This window comes from Bombina bombina, chromosome 2, assembly GCF_027579735.1.
Source record: "Bombina bombina isolate aBomBom1 chromosome 2, aBomBom1.pri, whole genome shotgun sequence".
In the NCBI taxonomy this organism is placed as follows: domain Eukaryota; kingdom Metazoa; phylum Chordata; class Amphibia; order Anura; family Bombinatoridae; genus Bombina; species Bombina bombina.
Window position 1 is genome coordinate 217206587 of NC_069500.1, and position 20234 is coordinate 217226820.

The window sequence follows — 20234 nt, forward strand, 5'->3', positions numbered from 1 at the left end:
AGTTTTTTGGGTTCATTGAGAACATGGTTGTTGTTCAATAATAAAATTAATCCTCAAAAATACAACTTGCCTAATAATTCTGCACTCCCTGCATATATATATAATTTTATATTCCCATCTCAAAGTGTTTAAAGGGACAGTCTAGTCAAAATTACACTTTCATGATTCAGATAGGGCATGCAATTTTAAACAACTTTTATCATCAAATTTGCTTTGTTCTCTTGGTATTATTTTTTTGAAAGCTAAACCTAGGTGGGTTCAAACTGATTTCTAAACCGTTGAAAAACCGCCTCCTATCTTAGTGCATTTTGACAGTTTTTCACAGTTAGACAGTGCTAATTCATGTGTGTCATATAGATAACATTGTGCTCATTCCCGTAGTTATTTAGGAGTCAGCACTAATTGGCTAAACTGCATGTCTGTCAAAAGCACTAAGTTAAGGGGGCAGTCTGCAAAGGCTTAGATACAAGGTAATCACAGAGGTAAAAAGTATATTATTATAACTGTGTTGGTTATGCAAAACTGGGGAATGTGTAGTAAAGGAATTATCTATTTTTTTTAAACAATAAAATATTTCAAGTAGACTGTCCCTTTAATGTCCTATTTTTTTAAATAATGAAAATATATTACAAAAATGTTTAATGAGCATAATTAAACATTTTATTTTACAATCTCAAAGTGACTCATGCCCCTTTAAGATACATATGGTTCCTAAGATAAACACACCGACAAACAAGCACATTATTTTTGCTAGTTTACTTTTAGTAGTTTCCATTTTACAACAGTTTGAAGACAGGAATAAGCCACCAGAAGATACACGGAAGATTCTTTCACAAGAAAATAAGTGACAGATTCTGTATAGAAATTATACCGTATGTTCATCTCTTTTCATCAAAGCTAGCATATTGCAAAACAAGCAAAAGGTGCAGCTTTTATTTAATACTATAAAAAATCAATTACTGTAAAGTACTTAAAGTACTGAGTACAATTATCCTCTTACACAATTACAATTCATTTTAAGTCGCTTGTTCAAAGAATTTGATATACAAGTCTCATTGAATATAATTCTTAAACACACAAATTAAAATAACTCCAATTTATTAAATTTCCCACAAGCAAAATATTTGACATGAACTAGAAAATGTGTTATCACATGCAGAATGTTTCCTCTGTTCCTCTGATTACAAGAATAAATTGCAATTTAAGAGCTGAAATTCCAATTGTCTAAAAAGTAACTCTAGAGAATTTCAGGATTAGATTATCACAGCTAATGCCAAAAGGTGTCCCAGAGAATTAGGACTGGAGGGATAAATCAATAGTGACAGAGAACTCCGCTGATGGAAAGGGACTTGGAGGGGGTAGTTTTGATCCTGTGGATGATTTTTTTTGCAATTGGCTAGGTGGGAGGGTCCTAATGTTTAGTTTTGACAGTTCAGCAAGCCGAAGTTAAGTCAGTCCTGTAATGGCTGAACTTGCTTTAGGTCAGGTCTGACTTTGCTCTTCAGGATGTTGCTATTGGAAGCTCTGATTTAGCATTTGAATGAAGTGGCAAAAAGTCAGAAAAGTGATAGCATGGATACGCAGCTTCCAAGCCATCTGGCATCAACAAGTACAGGATTTTGTTTTGCATATAGCAAGGGGCAATGTAAATGGAGATGTAGTTATGTAAGTTTAGGATGAATAACTGCCTCTCCTACCCATGTGGGGCTTGGTTGAATGATGGCATAGATAAGGAAGTGGTAATGGTATATTATGCCTCTTTTGACCACAACATTTTTCTGGTTAGAAGGGTGGATCAGGGGTTATTATTGAATAATGCAAATATTTAGTCTAATTTCCAGCTGTTGCCAGTGCATCCAGATCCCACAGTCATCTAAGATGCTTAATAGTCTGATGTACTGTATATCAGAGGTTGATGGCAGCATTATATTGCTGTTTTCTTTCAAGTCCTTTGCAGCTAGGGTTCTTAGAACATTCTTATGTATACTGGCTGAGGAGGGAGGCAACTATTGCGGAGGATAGTCTCCAGCTGGGTTTCAATTGGAGTAAGGTGGAGTTAAAATAGTTTAGAATAAGGGGAATTCATAGGGTGCAAGTACTGTTGCTGGGGGTAGATTATACAACAATGTTACCTCCTGCTTTCCCCCATGCAGGGGAAAATTATCTGGTGTATATGCCTCAAAAACAGTTGGTCAGGATCATAGGTAGGGATATCAAGAGAGTGTTTGAGTTGGAGATTAGGGTGGAGTGGGCATGTACTAATCCTCAGGTTCATTTTACAAGCAGCTTGGAATGTGGTTACATTGGAAACTAGTATAAAAAAGGTTAACTGTTTCATAGAACCCCTGTTGGGAGGTTTGGTGATCCAGTCAAGTTTATTACTTGAAGGATGAGGCTCACATAAACAACGTAGGTTTAAGAGTGTTTCTGTAAATTGTTCAGGAAGGCATTCAGCGGGTTTTGGTGGAGCTGGTCTGAGTTATCAGCGCAGCCAATGTTTATTTAATTACACGGTGCACTCTGAGTTAATTTAGGGGTTGTGGATGAAGACTGGGGACTCTACTGAGGTTGTGGTTGTGGAATAAAATGACATTGTTTTAAAGTTTTAAATATGTGGCATAAAAAGGCCTAATATTTTTTATTCAACAATTTCTAATATTCCATAAATGAAACAGATAATTTATATTTATAAATAAATTACAAAATGCAACATTATTTTATAAACAAGTGACCCCTTTAACAAATAAAAAAAAGAAATGAATGAATGATGATTCCACCAAAAAATAGCTCCTTTGTTCAAGCTGGTACAATTATTAGTCTAAAGGTGGCAAAGAGCTTAAAAGTTCAGATTTACACTATTTAGGCAGGAATGTACACCATTCAATAACTATTCAATACCTCTATCCAGGAATTGTATTGCCAGTTGATTGATTCCTGCTCTCATCTCACAACCTGTCAACTTGACCCTATCCTTTCACAACTTCTTATTTCTCTCTGCTTCTCTAACCCTGCACTAAATCATCTCTTTAACCAGTCTCTTACCACTGGCATATTTCCTGATGTTTTGAAGCATGTGTTAATCATACCAATCCTAAAAAAAGCCCTAGTTTGACCCCTCCACCCCTTCTAACTAACGGCCAGTTTCTTTGCCTCCAAATTATTGGAACGACTAGTCTATAATTGCCAACCCATTTTCTTTCAAGTAACTTCTTGCTTGAGCCACTACAATTTGGTTTCCGCCCAAAACACTCAACAGAAACCACTTTTGGTTAAGTAACAACTGATCTTCTATCAGCTAAAGCAAAGGGACAATATTCCTTGCTAATTCTACTGGATCTACTGGATCTATCGGCTGCTTTCAACACAGTTGAACATTCTCTACCCTTACAATCCTGCATTCATTTGGCATCTGAAACATAGCCCTTTCCTGGTTTGCTTTATATCTCACAAATCAATCATTTACAGTTTCCTTTAACTCTCAGTTGGAGTACTGCAAGGCTCTGTCTTGGATCCCTTGCTTTTTTTTCTCTTTTTACACATCCTCCTTTTGAAAAGAGATATGCTCTTTTGGCTTCCAGTACCAGCTGACGATACCTAAATCTATCTTTCCTCTCCTGCTATCTCTCCTTTACTTAACTAGATTACCAAATACCTCAATAAAGGTATTTATACAAGGGGGCACTGTATACACAAAAATATAGGGTTAAAATTGCATCAAATATTTATAGCAAATATTTAAACGGTCTCATCCAATCAAAATACAATAATCATATCTCATGATTTTTAATAGGCCCACACAAACCTCTCAGTTGCCCAGTTTTTTTTTTTTTCCTCTCCTTTTTATTAGACTATTTTGTTTGGTAATTGTAATTTTTCACAACAGGAGTGCCATAATTTTACTGGCTTATTTTATAATGTAACATCATGTTATCATCACAGCTAGCAATAATGGGAGCAAATAAGAGGATGGTTAGTAAGTGAACCACTATGTGTTTGTCAAATTAGCTACCTTTTTATTGGATATTGTTGTACACTAACTTACATAACATATTATTTTCTCCTGGTTGTCCTCTATTGGCCATTATTCTAATGAACTAGACACACAGTAGTTTGTGTGGGCATATTAGAAATCATGAGATATGATTATTATATTTTGATTGGATGAGACTGTTTAAATATTTGATATAAATATTTGATGCAATTTGAACCCTATATGTTTGTGTATACAGTGCCCCCTTGTATAGATATCTTTATTGAGGGTTTTTATACATTTTCAGAATCTAAATAAACCTATTTTTATAGGAACATGGAGCTTACAGTTGTTATTTAACAAAACACACACTGGACTGTTTCACATATCATTTGAAATAATACTGAGATGAACCTGACTTATGGGTATATGTATGTATATATGGTGGTTTTGTTTGAATTTATTTTGTTATTCAAATTCCTTTGAATAACGATCCTACCTGAAGAGTGAAATGGTCTAACTCACTGAATTCTCAACTTCATAATTAGATTGTGTATATAATTAGCATTGGCAGGTATGTTTACTTGCTTGAATACATAAAACATCTACAAACAGTTATTAAAAAAGTGACACTATCAGGAAATAATTTAAAGCACATTACAGAAATAAACTAGATTTAAAAAAAAAACACGATTAGATGTCACTATTTGATATAATGATAAGGTTAAGGTTTATAATTCAAAACTGCATGCGAAAATTATAATATAATTAAAACTGTAATTGAAGATGTACAAACTGGAGACATAGATAATACATTATTTCAAATATGTTATCGACTATTGCAACATCAAAATAAAGTTAATTACCCTTGAAACCTGTGCTACTTACAATTCAGCAATATACCAATATCTCTAGCTAAGGGTAAGATTATTTTATTCTCATAATATCAGATTTTAAATCGTTCAAAATGTATCAAAACACATCTTCTGGGACTCTAGGATTCCAAACTGTCTTTTTCATATTATCTTATATTAGTTTTTAAGTTGTTATGTCTCTTTTGTGATAACACAACCAGAGGAACATAATCACTAGTGATAAATGATGTTGAATCTAAGAACTCTCTGGGTACATTGAAGATTTAAATACAATTCTCAAGCTCTTCGGATACAAAGATAAGTGTCCAGGCTACACAGATTTACTCTGTATTACTGAATAGCTTTGGGGTATTTTCTATGTTTCTCTCTACACTTGTCTTGTAACTGATTAGTTCATTGTTGTAATTAGATTTTAAATGGACATTAAAACACTGAATGCAAAGGCTTTGTCCCATGCTATTTAGGGAAGCCAAAAAGCAAACTTGTAACCTAGGTTTTTCAAATGCTGCAAAATGCTATTTGATTTGCAGCATTTGCAGGTTGCAAAATTAGGTTTGTGTTTTTTCAAGGGAGAGTGAGACAAAGCACAACCCTCATTTATAAGCAAGTGTTTTGTGCACTTTTAAGTTGCTCCTGTCACAAATGCAACTGTAATTACCTCTCCCTTAAAGGGATAGAAAGGTCCAAAATAAAGTGCATGGGTGCATCTCAATTTGAAATATAAGCATTTTTGCAATATACTTTCCTCAGCAAAAATGCTTCTATTAAAAGTTATCACTATCCTCTCTAATCAACAAGTATACTCCAGCCCGCCCACTAAGATCCAACAATGACCTGCTCCTTGCATCCACGACTATCACCTCTTCTCATGCTAGACTGCAGGACTTCTGTCGTGCAGCACCCACCCTCTGGAACACTCTCCCTCGTCCTGTCAGGCTTTGCCCTAATCTATCTTCCTTTAAATGCTCTCTGAAGACTTTTCTGTTCAGAGAAGCCTACCACCCAACTCAATAATATTTCTCTTACCTAACAACATTTCCCTCCTCTAACTCTGCATTAACATATTTCTCAATCTTGCAGTCCTCCCCTCCTGTTTCTCAACCCCCTACCCTTCTAGATTGTAAGTTCCCACAGGAATAGGGCCCTCAACTCCTCCTGTATGTGTTTGTAAGTGTTGTCCTGTGTCTTAGAAGTTTTATATTATTGTTTTATTTAAATGAACTGTATCCATGGACAGCGCTGCGGAATATGATGGCGCTTCATAAATAAAGTATAATAATAAATTACTATTTTTGTACGACAAGCACCATGCCTGCTCAGACTGGTGGCGGTGGTGTGTATTGTTTCTAAATACATCATTTGTGCCATACTCTCTGAGAAGGTGTGGTGTTTAAATACTGGTGCACAAACCTTCATAGGATATGTGCATATGCTGCAAAAAAAAAAAGTTATAACTTTTACTAGTAGCATTTTTGGAATAGAATATATTCAACAATGCTTCTATTTCAAATTAAAATGCACCAATATATATTTTAGTTTTGACCTTTCTATTCCTTTAATTATTGTACCCTGTCTGCCCTTCCGTACTTTTCTTTGCACATTTACAATGTTATAGTCTTAGACATTAATGGATACTGGCTAAAAGATCTCCTGCAACTCTAATATTATTTACAGGTGGGAGAATTAAAAAGAATTATAATGTTCTCCATACTAGAACTATTTTGTCTATGTAAAAATGTATTGTGTTCAAGACATTCAGAGAATGCTTATTTATTTAAAAATATAAATTCTTATTAATACTAATAATACATATCATCATCAGAAAACAAAAGAGTATATGACAAATGTCTACAAGTTTAATAAAATAAAAGGTTACTTACTGTGTTGGCAGTGAATCCCCGCAAAACCGCGCACACATTTACAGACGTATCCGATAAATGTATCTCCTCGATAGGATTCACTGATCTCACATGTTCCACCATTATGACATGGGTTTGGATGGCAGGGTCCTAAAAAAAAGTACCAGACAATTATTTACATTTGGATTTATGTAGTGAGGATTATATTGTATATATATGATATATTGGTTTCTAAATAATTAAAGGAACATGAAATGCAGATTTTTTTCTTCATGAGTCAGGTAGAGCATACCATTTTTCTTGGTATCCTTTGTTGAATAAGCAGTAATGCACTATTGGGAACTAGCTGAGCCAATAAAAAAAAGATATATATTTGCCCCCATTAATCAGCAGCTAGCTCCCAGCAGTGCATTGCTGCTCCTTAACCTACCTAGGTATGGTTTTTAACTAAGAAAACCAAGAGAATGAAGCAAATACAGATCTTTAAAATAGCTTCCTGTATCTGACTCATGAAAGTTTTTTATTTTGACTTTACTCGCCCTTTAACATTCAAAGTAACCATCTGGCTACTGAAATAAACCGATAATTATTTGGGAAATCCATTTTTCTCTCTCCCTCACTCTCACATATATATATATACACACAAATGCACATATATATATATATATATATATACACACACACAAATGCACATATATATATAAGACCAGTGAGTGCTTATTTTTACAAATCTATGTATATATATGTATATATATATATATATATATATATATATATATATATATATATATATATATACATATATATATACTGTATATACATACACTGTATATACGTGCACTGCTCAATTAAATAACTGGAATCCAGAGGAGTATCCATTTATTAACCCATCTTCTAGAATTCTAGTAGAATATACAGGAAGATATTCTGAGAAGGAAGCTATATTATTGCGGACAAAGACTGATGAAAGACACTTTAATAGTCCTTTGATTGATGCATCATTTTTTTAAAAAGCTGCTCACGATGAATGGGCACAGAAAAAAATGAAATTTAAACGTAAACTATTCACAGAAAATCTAGAAATCATTTGAGGAAACCTACAGTATGGTGAATAATTCAATCAATAATGCAGTAATCTTTAAGTAACTCCCAACACAAAAAAGAACAGTATTGTTTGATCAATAATAATGAGTGACTGAATTAAATAGTATGCTTTGAGAGCATCTTTTAGTCTGCTTATATAAATAACTTTAAGAAGATTAATATCTCTCTAAAAGTAATAGGTCTGTTCAGTTCAATGACTTTTAAATTATACTGTAACGTTCCATGAGCTGATAACAGATAAGCATTCACTGCATAACATTACACATTTACACATGAATTACCATACAATAATTAGGCGCTATCAAGTAGCTAACACTTTGGCTTTCTGGTTTTGCTTGATGGTTTAATGGATTTATAAATACTGACAAGTGAGTTCAGCATAGAATTAACATTTGTGATGGCTAAAGGCAAAGATTATTCAGACACCCCTGACCCAACTATACTTATTTACATATTACACTTTAAATTAATTGTCTTCAAAACACTAATGCAAATAAATTGTACATTGATAAACAGCAGATTAATGTCTGTAAACGAAACACACCTACATCCACTATCATATATGTGTATTTATTTTGCTAAGTTTTATTATTATAATGACTATTACTTTATTATTATTATTATTAGTAGTAGTAGTAGTAGTCTTATTTTCATCATCATTTATTTGTAGAGCACCAACAGATTCTGCAGCTCTAGTATGAGCATTAAAGGTAGATTTCACAGATCAGACATCTTTCTCCAATAAAGGCAGAAAACTTAAATCAAACAAAATACTTTATATTTATTGAACACGTATTTATTGGTAATCAAATCAAACTGTACAATAGAAAATTTTAGCATATTAAAGGGTTTAATAAAGATGAGTTTGTAAGTTTTTTTTTTTTTTTTTTTTACAAAAAAAGCAACACCAGAAAAAGAGTTCATGATCTAAGGCTGAAGTGTAGTATGTGGTTGATTCATGGAATAAACTTCAATTAGAGGTGGTAAATCACTGTGAAAGATTTCAAGAGTGCCTGGGATAAGCATACTGCTATATTACAAACTAATTCATCTTAGGCTTGTTGTGCCTATGGTTCTTTTCTGTTGTCAAAAACTATATTAGCATTTAATTAAGAACCTGCAGAGTCCTCAGCACCATAGCATATTTTAATAAAATATCTTATATAGGTACAGCAACATAAAAACAATCAACTTTTCAGGATATCCTCCTTTAATCATGGCAGTCACCCGTGTTCCTCGTGCATCACCTAATCAAGCAAGGTGCTGTTTACAGATTATACTGAGTAACATATTAGAGTAGGAAGTAAAAAGACAGGAGAATGGCCAATAATTCACTATTGGCTAGATTACAAGATTATCCAAATAGCGCAAACATCCAAACTTAACTTTTCAGTTGCATGTAATCCCGTATAGAAATCAATGGAGAAAAAAAAAAGTTGAAAAAAAACCCAAAACATATTTTGCACTAGCGGTAACCCAAATAGCGAGAAAAAAATAACGTAATTTTCCATGTGCTTATGCATGTATCCCCCCATAGAAATCAATGGAGAAAAAACAGTGGGAAAAAATAACTAACAACAGAGGTCATGCAAACACAATCACATCTTCTCATTCCCCATAGAAGTCAATGGAAAAAAAAAATTGTTGAAAAAACAAAACAAACACCCATTGTGCAAACAACATAGCATATTCACATTAGCAAATGTGAAATATCTACAGTAAATACATAGTTAAATATGAATATTGCATAAATATGTTTTATCATGTTTTCGTCAAAGGGCTCTAACGCAGTTATACATATGTCTATAATATGTGTAGATATATATGTATGCGTTTATATCTGTATATATGTCTGTCAATACATACAGTTGCAAGAAAAGGTATGTGAACCCTTTGGAATCATATGGATTTCTGCACAAATTGGTCATAAAATGTGATCTGATCATCATCTAAGTCACAACAATAGACAATCACAGTCTGCTTAAAGTAATAACACACAAAGAATGAAATGTTGCCATGTTTTTATTGAACACACCATGTAAACATTCACAGTGCAGGTGGTAAAAGTATCTGAACCCCTAGACTAATGACATCTCCAAGAGCTAATTGGAGTGAGATATCAGCCAACTGGAGTCCAATCAATGAGATGAGATTGGAGGTGTTGGTTACAGCTGCCCTGCCCTATAAAAACACACACCAGTTCTAGGTTTGCTTTTCACAAGAAGCATTGCCTGATGTGAATGATGCCTCGCACAAAAGAGCTCTCAGAAGACCTACGATTAAGAATTGTTGACTTGCATAAAGCTGGAAAGGGTTATAAAAGTATCTCCAAAACCCTTGCTGTTCATCAGTCCACGGTAAGACAAATTGTCTATAAATGGAGAAAGTTCAGCACTGCTGCTACTCTCCCTAGAAGTGGCCATCCTGTAAAGATGACTGCAAGAGCACAGCGCAGACTGCTCAATGAGGTGAAGAAGAATCCTAGAGTGTCAGCTAAAGACTTACAAAAGTCACTGGCAAATGCTAACATCAATGTTAGCGAATCTACAATATGTAAAACACTAAACAAGAATGGATTTCATGGGAGGATACCACAGAGGAAGCCACTGCTGTCCAAACAAAACATTGCTGCACGTTTACAGTTTGCACAAGAGCACCTGGATGTTCCACAGCAGAACTGGCAAAATATTCTGTAGACAGATGAAACCAAAGTTAAGTTGTTTGGAAGAAACACACAACACTATGTGTGGCGAAAAAGAGGCACAGCACACCAACATCAAAACCTCATCCCAACTGTGAAGTATGGTGGTGGGGGCATCATGGTTTGGGGCTGCTTTGCTGCGTCAGGGCCTGGACGGATTGCTATCATTGAAGGAAAAATGAATTCCCAAGTTTATCAAGACATTTTGCAGGAGAACTTAAGGCCACCTGTCTACCAGCTGAAGCTCAACAGAAGATGGGTGTTGCAACAGGACAATGACCCAAAGCACAGAAGTAAATCAACAACAGAATGGCTTAAACAGAAGAAAATACGCCTTCTGAAGTGGCCCAGTCAGAGTCCTGACCTCAACCCGATTGAGATGCTGTGGCATGACCTCAAGAAAGCGATTCACACCAGACATCCCAAGAATATTGCTGAACTGAAACAGTTCTGTAAAGAGGAATGGTCAAGAATTACTCCTGACCGTTGTGCACGTCTGATCTGCAACTACAGGAAATGTTTGGTTGAAGTTTTTGCTGCCAAAGGAGGTTCAACCAGTTATTAAATCCAAGGGTTCACATACTTTTTCCACCTGCACTGTGAATGTTTACATGGTGTGTTCAATAAAAACATGGCAACATTTCATTATTTGTGTGTTATTAGTTTAAGCAGACTGTGATTGTCTATTGTTGTGACTTAGATGATGATCAGATCACATTTTATGACCAATTTGTGCAGAAATCCATATCATTCCAAAGGGTTCACATACTTTTTCTTGCAACTGTATATACACATATAAATACATATGTATACACATATATATATATATATATATATATATATATATATATATATATATATATATAAAAAATATATATATATATATATATATATATATATATACACATACATACATACATACAAATAAATACATACATAGCAATGCATGTGTATGTATCTCTATGTTAAAGTACTTTGGCGTCTTTTTTTATCTAACACCTAAGATCTCGTATCTTTGTTCCCTTATAATTTTTTGTGCAATATTTGTATTTTTTTTTTATTAGACAGTGTTAATATGAGTGTAACTGTACTTTGTAATGTATTTTTGATGTGTTTTGTGCAACTTTTTTTCCCCGGAAAAGTTAACCACAGCTCTGAGATTGCGGTAAGGATTAAAGCGTAAATGATGACTGTGCTAGCGCAATCACGATTTCGCTCAACTTGTAATATCAGCACAATAAAAAAGGCTTGCAAGGGGGGCGTGTCTAGGCAGCGATCCAACATGGACGCATAAGCTGAAGACGAACACTTCACTAATCTGCCACATATCTGTGATATACAACAGCATCCATTCTGTCCAAATAGAGATTCATCTATATGTTCCCCTGAGGGGATTGATATAGAAAATTGCTGTATATATGACTGTCCAGCTCAGCTCCAGACCGGTGCGATTCTAGGCAGCAACGGCCTGCACGACTGAGATTGTAACACCCTCCCCCGCTAACTCGGGGTTGTGCAGTCCTGAAATGGCTATGTATAAGGTGGAAGCCCTATCATCTATCCAAGCCTGTTTAAAAGAGCTTCAGTTTAAGATGCAAACCAAGCATGACGATCTTATAACCCTTTTGAGAACTACTATGCAACAACGGGAGACACCGGGCGGTAACGCAAATGGATCTGCCATCTTGCTGAAGCACAGTCAACATCTGTTTTTTACAAACCAACATAACAGATAGTATTGAAGCACAGTACTTACACACTAATACTGATGGGCAATCTTATCGATCCCTGTGTCTCCCTGTGGAACGAGATGCAGTTGGCCCCTTGAAACAGGAAGCTAAAACTTTATTACCGCAAAAGGAATCCCTCAATGGAAACAGATCGGTGAGTCTCACCGCTAAACCCTTGAAGACAGGTGAGAGACTGCCTGTACCTCACATTGAACTCATACTCAACGGCTGTTCTGTTGAACCAAAGTGGCTCACTAAAGCCGTATCTCTAAACAGAGGGTCGTCACATAATGCGGATGTTAAGATGATCGCATTTCAAGGAGGCTCCATAATTGAACAGCAACTATGGATGTTCACTCAGCATGCTAACTATCCTTACCCCTGCTTACACAAACGTGTAGGAATCGGATGAACTCCCTCTGCCTGACTTAATGCTATATAGTTTAACAGAATGCTTAAACATGTGTATTTGGGTCTTTTATGACAACATCACTGTTTGATTTGTAAGGCTCTGATCTTTATGTTACTTAACATGTTTACTAAGTAATTATGAGTCATATGTATATTTACAGCTTATAGCTCTGAATAAGTCTAGAATGGCATGAGGTATAGTTTTTGGAAAATAGCTAGGTGGCTTTGCTAAATAGTAAGGCATACTAGGATAAGACTTATACAGCTGCCTCATATGGCAGTATCACATGCTTAAAGTACTTAATTATCAAAATAATACAGGGGTTTAATAATGCTGAGCTATTAGCTAGACTTCACATAGCCCGGAAATAGATACATATCTTATTTCTTTATCTGGTTAAAGATACCAATGGTAAGAGTTTTATGTATTTCACTCTCATAGCACAACTATTATATTTGCAGTGGAAATGTTAAACTTACTCATGCTGAAATTTATATTAGGTTAGTAGGCTGTTTATAGACTTTTCATGGTGATCACACCAGCTTATTTGGAGCCTTCCTTATACTTAGAATAAGAGGTTGATATTCTATATTTTCTTTTTTAATAATATTTGGAAGTGTGTTTCAGCAATAATAATCCTATACTGTACAATATGGATATATTTAAAAGATAGTTCATCACCGCAGATAGTTTGGTATACTAATTTCCAATTTTAAAATGAGGACACCATTTTAGAGTTGTACATTTGTTCACCCCCTACTTTGCTTTAGCAAAATACTAGCAGGTTTATAGCCTAGCATTGTAAAATCTCCCTCCTCCACACTACCTGTCATTCGGGTATAGGGCCCGTACAGGGGTGGCAGGGTTCAAATACTTAAGTTCTCAGGGAGTTACTATCTTATATTTTACTACTAGTATAGCTAAAACCTAGATTTAAGCCCACAGGTTTCATAGTATTTTATTGCTGCACAAGAGGTGCTTAGTTTATTTATTTGCTATGTGACTCCTTATATGTTTCTGCACAGGCTACTGATAGGCCTTCTTTATATCAGGCAATATTTCAGATCTCTACATAATGTCACTATATATTCCATAATGTGAGAAATAGTTGATGGTTCTTTATATCCTTTATAATCCTAAATTCTTATATGGCAAGTTCATAAATACCTGTTTGCCCTCTTATTTTACTTTCTATTTGACTGAGGATGAGCCCAAGAGATGCCTTTTAGATAGCAAACCTCACAACATTAACAATACTACCATAATAATTGCCTGGACATGACCCCCCATCCCAACATCCTAGCTTTTATATTTCTATAGAGCCAAATATTAAGGTGCTATAGAGGTGTCATACATACTGGCTCGCAAGAGCGGCTTTGGCCCACTATTCCCTATGCAGTTATACTGGAATAATACAAATATATTCTTTTAAGATTCCTATGTTGATATATTGATTTTCTACATGTTCAATTGCAAAGTTTTCATATATATAACTGTCTTAACTTTTCAACATTGGATATAACATGTAACTTGTCAGTGGTAAGAAATTGCACCTCTCAAATTAGATAGTTTGCTTTTGCTTGTGATAGGTTAACATAAAATATCATCCTATTAGACAACAAAACATGATAAAGAGGTTCTTTCGAAAACTTGTTTATAAAGTAAACATTTAAGGTATCAATATAAGTCTTGTACCGTTCTGGTTCGTGACACAATTGTCCAATATGAAGACACTGTACTTTACAGGGAAGTTCACAGAAGATTTATGTTTTTGATCTATTCCTTTATGTGTTTGTCAAAATGTGCCACATTCTGATGTAACTTGATATGTGTTGTGTGACTTATCAATACCTTAATAAAAAAAAACTATTGATATAAAAAAAAGTCTTGCTTAAAGACAATATCACTTATGCAAAAGTTTGTGTCTCACTTGTAATCTAGCCTTATTTTAACTATATAGTTACCTGAATAATCTGCCATTTAATAGCTGAAAGTTTAAGTGTAAATTCATATTGTAGAATTATCTCATTAGTCCTCAGGGGATGGCCTCCAAACTATCTAATATTTCACCTATGACAGTGCAGGACCTGGTAGAATCATGATTGGCTTATGCTGGTAAGGATGCAATAAATGTACAGAATTATTTCCATATCTTTAAAAGTTTAAATTGGAACAGAAGTAACAAGGAATTTCGTAATTATCTTGAAAATAAGTATCTATGATAAGTATAAGTTACAAAATACATATTCAAAGGCCCTCGTTGAACAAACTATTAGTTAGTTCCTACACGTTTGTGTAAGCAGGGGTAAGGATAGTTAGCATGCTGAGTGAACATCCATAGTTGCTGTTCAATTATGGAGCCTCCTTGAAATGCGATCATCTTAACATCCGCATTATGTGACGACCCTCTGTTTAGAGATACGGCTTTAGTGAGCCACTTTGGTTCAACAGAACAGCCGTTGAGTATGAGTTCAATGTGAGGTACAGGCAGTCTCTCACCTGTCTTCAAGGGTTTAGCGGTGAGACTCACCGATCTGTTTCCATTGAGGGATTCCTTTTGCGGTAATAAAGTTTTAGCTTCCTGTTTCAAGGGGCCAACTGCATCTCGTTCCACAGGGAGACACAGGGATCGATAAGATTGCCCATCAGTATTAGTGTGTAAGTACTGTGCTTCAATACTGTTATGTTGGCCCTCGTTGAACAAACTATTAGTTCATTGGCATTATATTATGGCATAAGATTAGGAATTGGAACATTCTAGAGACAGACTATATAATCGTCTGCATAGCTATACATATATATTGGGTAGTGGCAATACACACAGCAAGAAGGGTAAATCAAATGAGAACTCTATCCTCTAAGTATTCTAGAGTTTCATAACCCCAGTGCGCCATTATATGCAGCTTTTAGATCCTACTGAGTGAGTAGGTGATTGATTTGTATACCCTGTTCATGTTTTACCTGTTAATAAACCGTGCATACTCAGTATCTGCAAATGCTTTCAGATTTTGCAATTCAAAAAAACAAACAAAAACATAAAAATAATGATAAAGATAATGAAAATGTTGAAAGTATAATGAACCTTTAACCCCTTAGTGACCAGACCATTTTTCAATTTTCTTAATGTTAGGGACCAGGGCTATTTTTACATATGCAATGTTTGTGTTTAGCTGTAATTTTCCTCTTACTCATTTACTGAACCCATACATATTATATTCCCTTTTTCTCGCCATTAAATGGATTTTCTAAAGATACCATTATCTTCATCATATCATATAATTTACTATAAAAGGGCAATAAGTACAAGTAGCACTTTACTATTTCCAAACTATTTTTTTTCCCCAAAATTAGCGATAGTTACATTTTAACACTGATATCTGTCAGGAATCCCTGAATATCCCTTGACATGAATATATTTTTTTCTTTTAGTAGACAACCCAAAGTATTGATCGAGGCCCATTTTGGTATATGTCATGCCACCATTTCACCGCCAAATGCGATCAAATAAAAAAAAAATATTTACAAACAGCTTGTGCAATTATGGCATAGATGGTTGTAAATGCTTCTCTGGGATCCCCTTTGTTCAGAAATAGCAGACATATTTGGCTTTGGCATTGCTTTTTGGTAATTAGAAGGCCACTAAATCCTGCTGCACAACACACTTGTATCATGTCCAGTAGTGAAGGGGTTAATTAGGTAGCTTGTAGGGTTAATTTTAGCTTTAGTGTATAGATTACACTCCCACCTGACACATCCCACCCCCTGATCCCTCCCTGACTCCACTCAAACAGCTATCTTCCCTCCTCCACCTCACAATTGTCACCGCCATCTTAAGTACTGGCAGAAAGTCTAAAATTAAAGGCTTTTTTAAAATATAATTATATATATATATATATATATATATATATAAAAATATATATATATATATATATATATATTCATTCTGCAATGTAGGATCCCCCCTTACCCCCAACCTCCCTGACCCCCCCCCCCCCCACAAACAGCTCTCTTACCCTCCCCCCTCTATCTATTTGCCGCCATCTTGGGTACTGGCAGACAGTTTGCTCAATTTTAGGCTTTTTTTTCATTAAAAAAAAATAAAAATTCCCTTTTTTTTCTGTAGTGTAGCTAGCTCCCTCCTCAATACCCTAATCACTGCAATACCCTAAATGCGGCTGGAAGCTTCCAGCGCTTGAAACCCCTGAGGACGTGCCAGGCACATCCATGGTCATTAACGACCGTTTTTTATAGGACGTGCCTGGCACGTCCTTGGTCGTTAAGGGGTCCAACAAATGAAAGAAGATATTTTTTTTTATTTAGAACTGGAGACACTTACTGGACTTTTTTGTGACGATACATAAATAAGGAAGAAAGAAAGAAAAAAAAAAAAAAGAAATATTAAGTTGCCTTGCAATATGTGAAAAATCTAAATATTATTAAAAATGTCAATAAAAAAACAATCTGTTAGCTTAAAAAAGTGTACAACACATGAATAAAAAAAAATATATAATTTTAATAACTACACAGAAGAAGAATAAATAGGAAAACTAACATAACTTTACTTTCACCTCATCCAACTACCCTTCAGTTAATATTTTCAACGTATTACAAAAGATCAACAAACACCAACAACCAAAAAAGGGGTAATGTGGGTTTGATTCTTTTAGAAAAGGTAACTCTTACATAGGCTCCTGGGTTAGACAATTTTCCTTAAAATATAAATATAGTATAATAATAAATAAATATTATAATATAATATAAAATATAAACTAGTGAGCAATGGACTGATTGTGGAACTGCTCACTAGAAGGTATTAAACTGTTACCACACCTCTTACAGTGACACGTGTCCAATTACAAACTGGGGAACCAAACTTTCAGAGCATCTACTTTATCTATGTATTTATATTGTCACAAACTATCGAGTTTTAAATAAGTTTGGCGGAGCGTAGGGTTTTAACGATGTGGTGCCTTACTTTTTACATTGTATAATTATTGAATGTTTTAATGCACCTAGTAATTTTTTATTTATATCTAAGATAAGTGTGCTATATATCTTGATCCAATGCTAGATTTGTATATACCTTCAGGGAGGGTTTTTAACTTAAATGTGTGATTGATCTATTAGTGATTCCAATAAGAATACCAGAGCTGGATATATATATATATATATATATATATATATATATATATATATATATATATATATATATATATATATATATATATATATATATACAGGGAGTGCAGAATTATTAGGCAAGTTGTATTTTTGAGGATTAATTTTATTATTGAACAACAACCATGTTGAACCCAAAAAACTCATTAATATCAAAGCTGAATAGTTTTGGAAGTAGTTTTTAGTTTGTATTTAGTTATAGCTATTTTAGGGGGATATCTGTGTGTGCAGGTGACTATTACTGTGCATAATTATTAGGCAACTTAACAAAAAACAAATATATACCCATTTCAATTATTTATTTTTACCAGTGAAACCAATATAACATCTCAACATTCACAAATATACATTTCTGACATTCAAAAACAAAACAAAAACAAATCAGTGACCAATATAGCCACCTTTCTTTGCAAGGACACTCAAAAGCCTGCCATCCATGGATTCTGTCAGTGTTTTGATCTGTTCACCATCAACATTGCGTGCAGCAGCAACCACAGCCTCCCAGACACTGTTCAGAGAGGTGTACTGTTTTCCCTCCTTGTAAATCTCACATTTGATGATGGACCACAGGTTGTCAATGGGGTTCAGATCAGGTGAACAAGGAGGCCATGTCATTAGATTTTCTTCTTTTATACCCTTTCTTGCCAGCCACGCTGTGGAGTACTTGGACGCGTGTGATGGAGCATTGTCCTGCATGAAAATCATGTTTTTCTTGAAGGATGCAGACTTCTTCCTGTACCACTGCTTGAAGAAGGTGTCTTCCAGAAACTGGCAGTAGGACTGGGAGTTGAGCTTGACTCCATCCTCAACCCGAAAAGGCCCCACAAGCTCATCTTTGATGATACCAGCCCAAACCAGTACTCCACCTTCTATCTATCTATCTATCTATCTATCTATATATATATATATATATATATATATATATATCTATATATATACAGGGAGTGCAGAATTCTTAGGCAAATGAGTATTTTGACCACATCATCCTCTTTATGCATGTTGTCTTACTCCAAGCTGTATAGGCTCGAAAGCCTACTACCAATTAAGCATATTAGGTGATGTGCATCTCTGTAATAAGAAGGGGTGTGGTCTAATGACATCAACACCCTATATCAGGTGTGCATAATTATTAGGCAACTTCCTTTCCTTTGGCAAAATGGGTCAAAAGAAGGACTTGACAGGCTCAGAAAAGTAAAAAATAGTGAGATATCTTGCAGAGGGATGCAGCACTCTTAAAATTGCAAAGCTTCTGAAGCGTGATCATCGAACAATCAAGCGTTTCATTCAAAATAGTCAACAGGGTCACAAGAAGCGTGTGGAAAAACCAAGGCGCAAAATAACTGCCCATGAACTGAGAAAAGTCAAGCGTGCAGCTTCCAAGATGCCACTTGCCACCAGTTTGGCCATATTTCAGAGCTGCAACATCACTGGAGTGCCCAAAAGCACAAGGTGTGCAATACTCAGAGACATGGCCAAGGTAAGAAAGGCTGAAAGACGACCACCACTGAACAAGACACACAAGCTGAAACGTCAAGACTGGGCCAAGAAATATCTCAAGACTGATTTTTCTAAGGTTTTATGGACTGATGAAATGAGAGTGAGTCTTGATGGGTCAGATGGATGGGCCCGTGGCTGGATTGGTAAAGGGCAGAGAGCTCCAGTCCGACTCAGACGCCAGCAAGGTGGAGGTGGAGTACTGGTTTGGGCTGGTATCATCAAAGAGTAGCTTGTGGGGCCTTTTCGGGTTGAGGATAGAGTCAAGCTCAACTCCCAGTCCTACTGCCAGTTTCTGGAAGACACCTTCTTCAAGCAGTGGTACAGGAAGAAGTCTGCATCCTTCAAGAAAAACATGATTTTCATGCAGGACAATGCTCCATCACACGCGTCCAAGTACTCCACAGCGTGGCTGGCAAGAAAGGGTATAAAAGAAGAAAATCTAATGACATGGCCTCCTTGTTCACCTGATCTGAACCCCATTGACAACCTGTGGTCCATCATCAAATGTGAGATTTACAAGGAGGGGAAACAGTACACCTCTCTGAACAGTGTCTGGGAGGCTGTGGTTGCTGCTGCATGCAATGTTGATGGTGAACAGATCAAAACACTGACAGAATCCATGGATGGCAGGCTTTTGAGTGTCCTTGCAAAGAAAGGTGGCTATATTGGTCACTGATTTGTTTTTGTTTTGTTTTTGAATGTCCGAAATGTATATTTGTGAATGTTGAGATGTTATATTGGTTTCACTGGTAAAAATAAATAATTTAAATGGGTATATATTTGTTTTTTGTTAAGTTGCCTAATAATTATGCACAGTAATAGTCACCTGCACACACAGATATCCCCCTAAAATAGCTATAACTAAAAACAAACTAAAAACTACTTCCAAAACTATTCAGCTTTGATAT

At 35.3% G+C, this 20234-nt stretch overlaps 1 protein-coding gene across 1 annotated transcript in view; it reads right to left on the reverse strand.

Annotated features, from left to right (window-relative positions):
• The window catches only part of EDIL3 (EGF like repeats and discoidin domains 3), a 1373680-nt gene that overhangs the window by 710595 nt on the left and 642851 nt on the right, over positions 1-20234 (reverse strand). The window contains exon 4 of the mRNA XM_053701474.1: positions 6726-6854. Coding sequence (XP_053557449.1) covers positions 6726-6854 — 129 coding nt within the window. The remainder of the gene's footprint in view (positions 1-6725; positions 6855-20234) is intronic.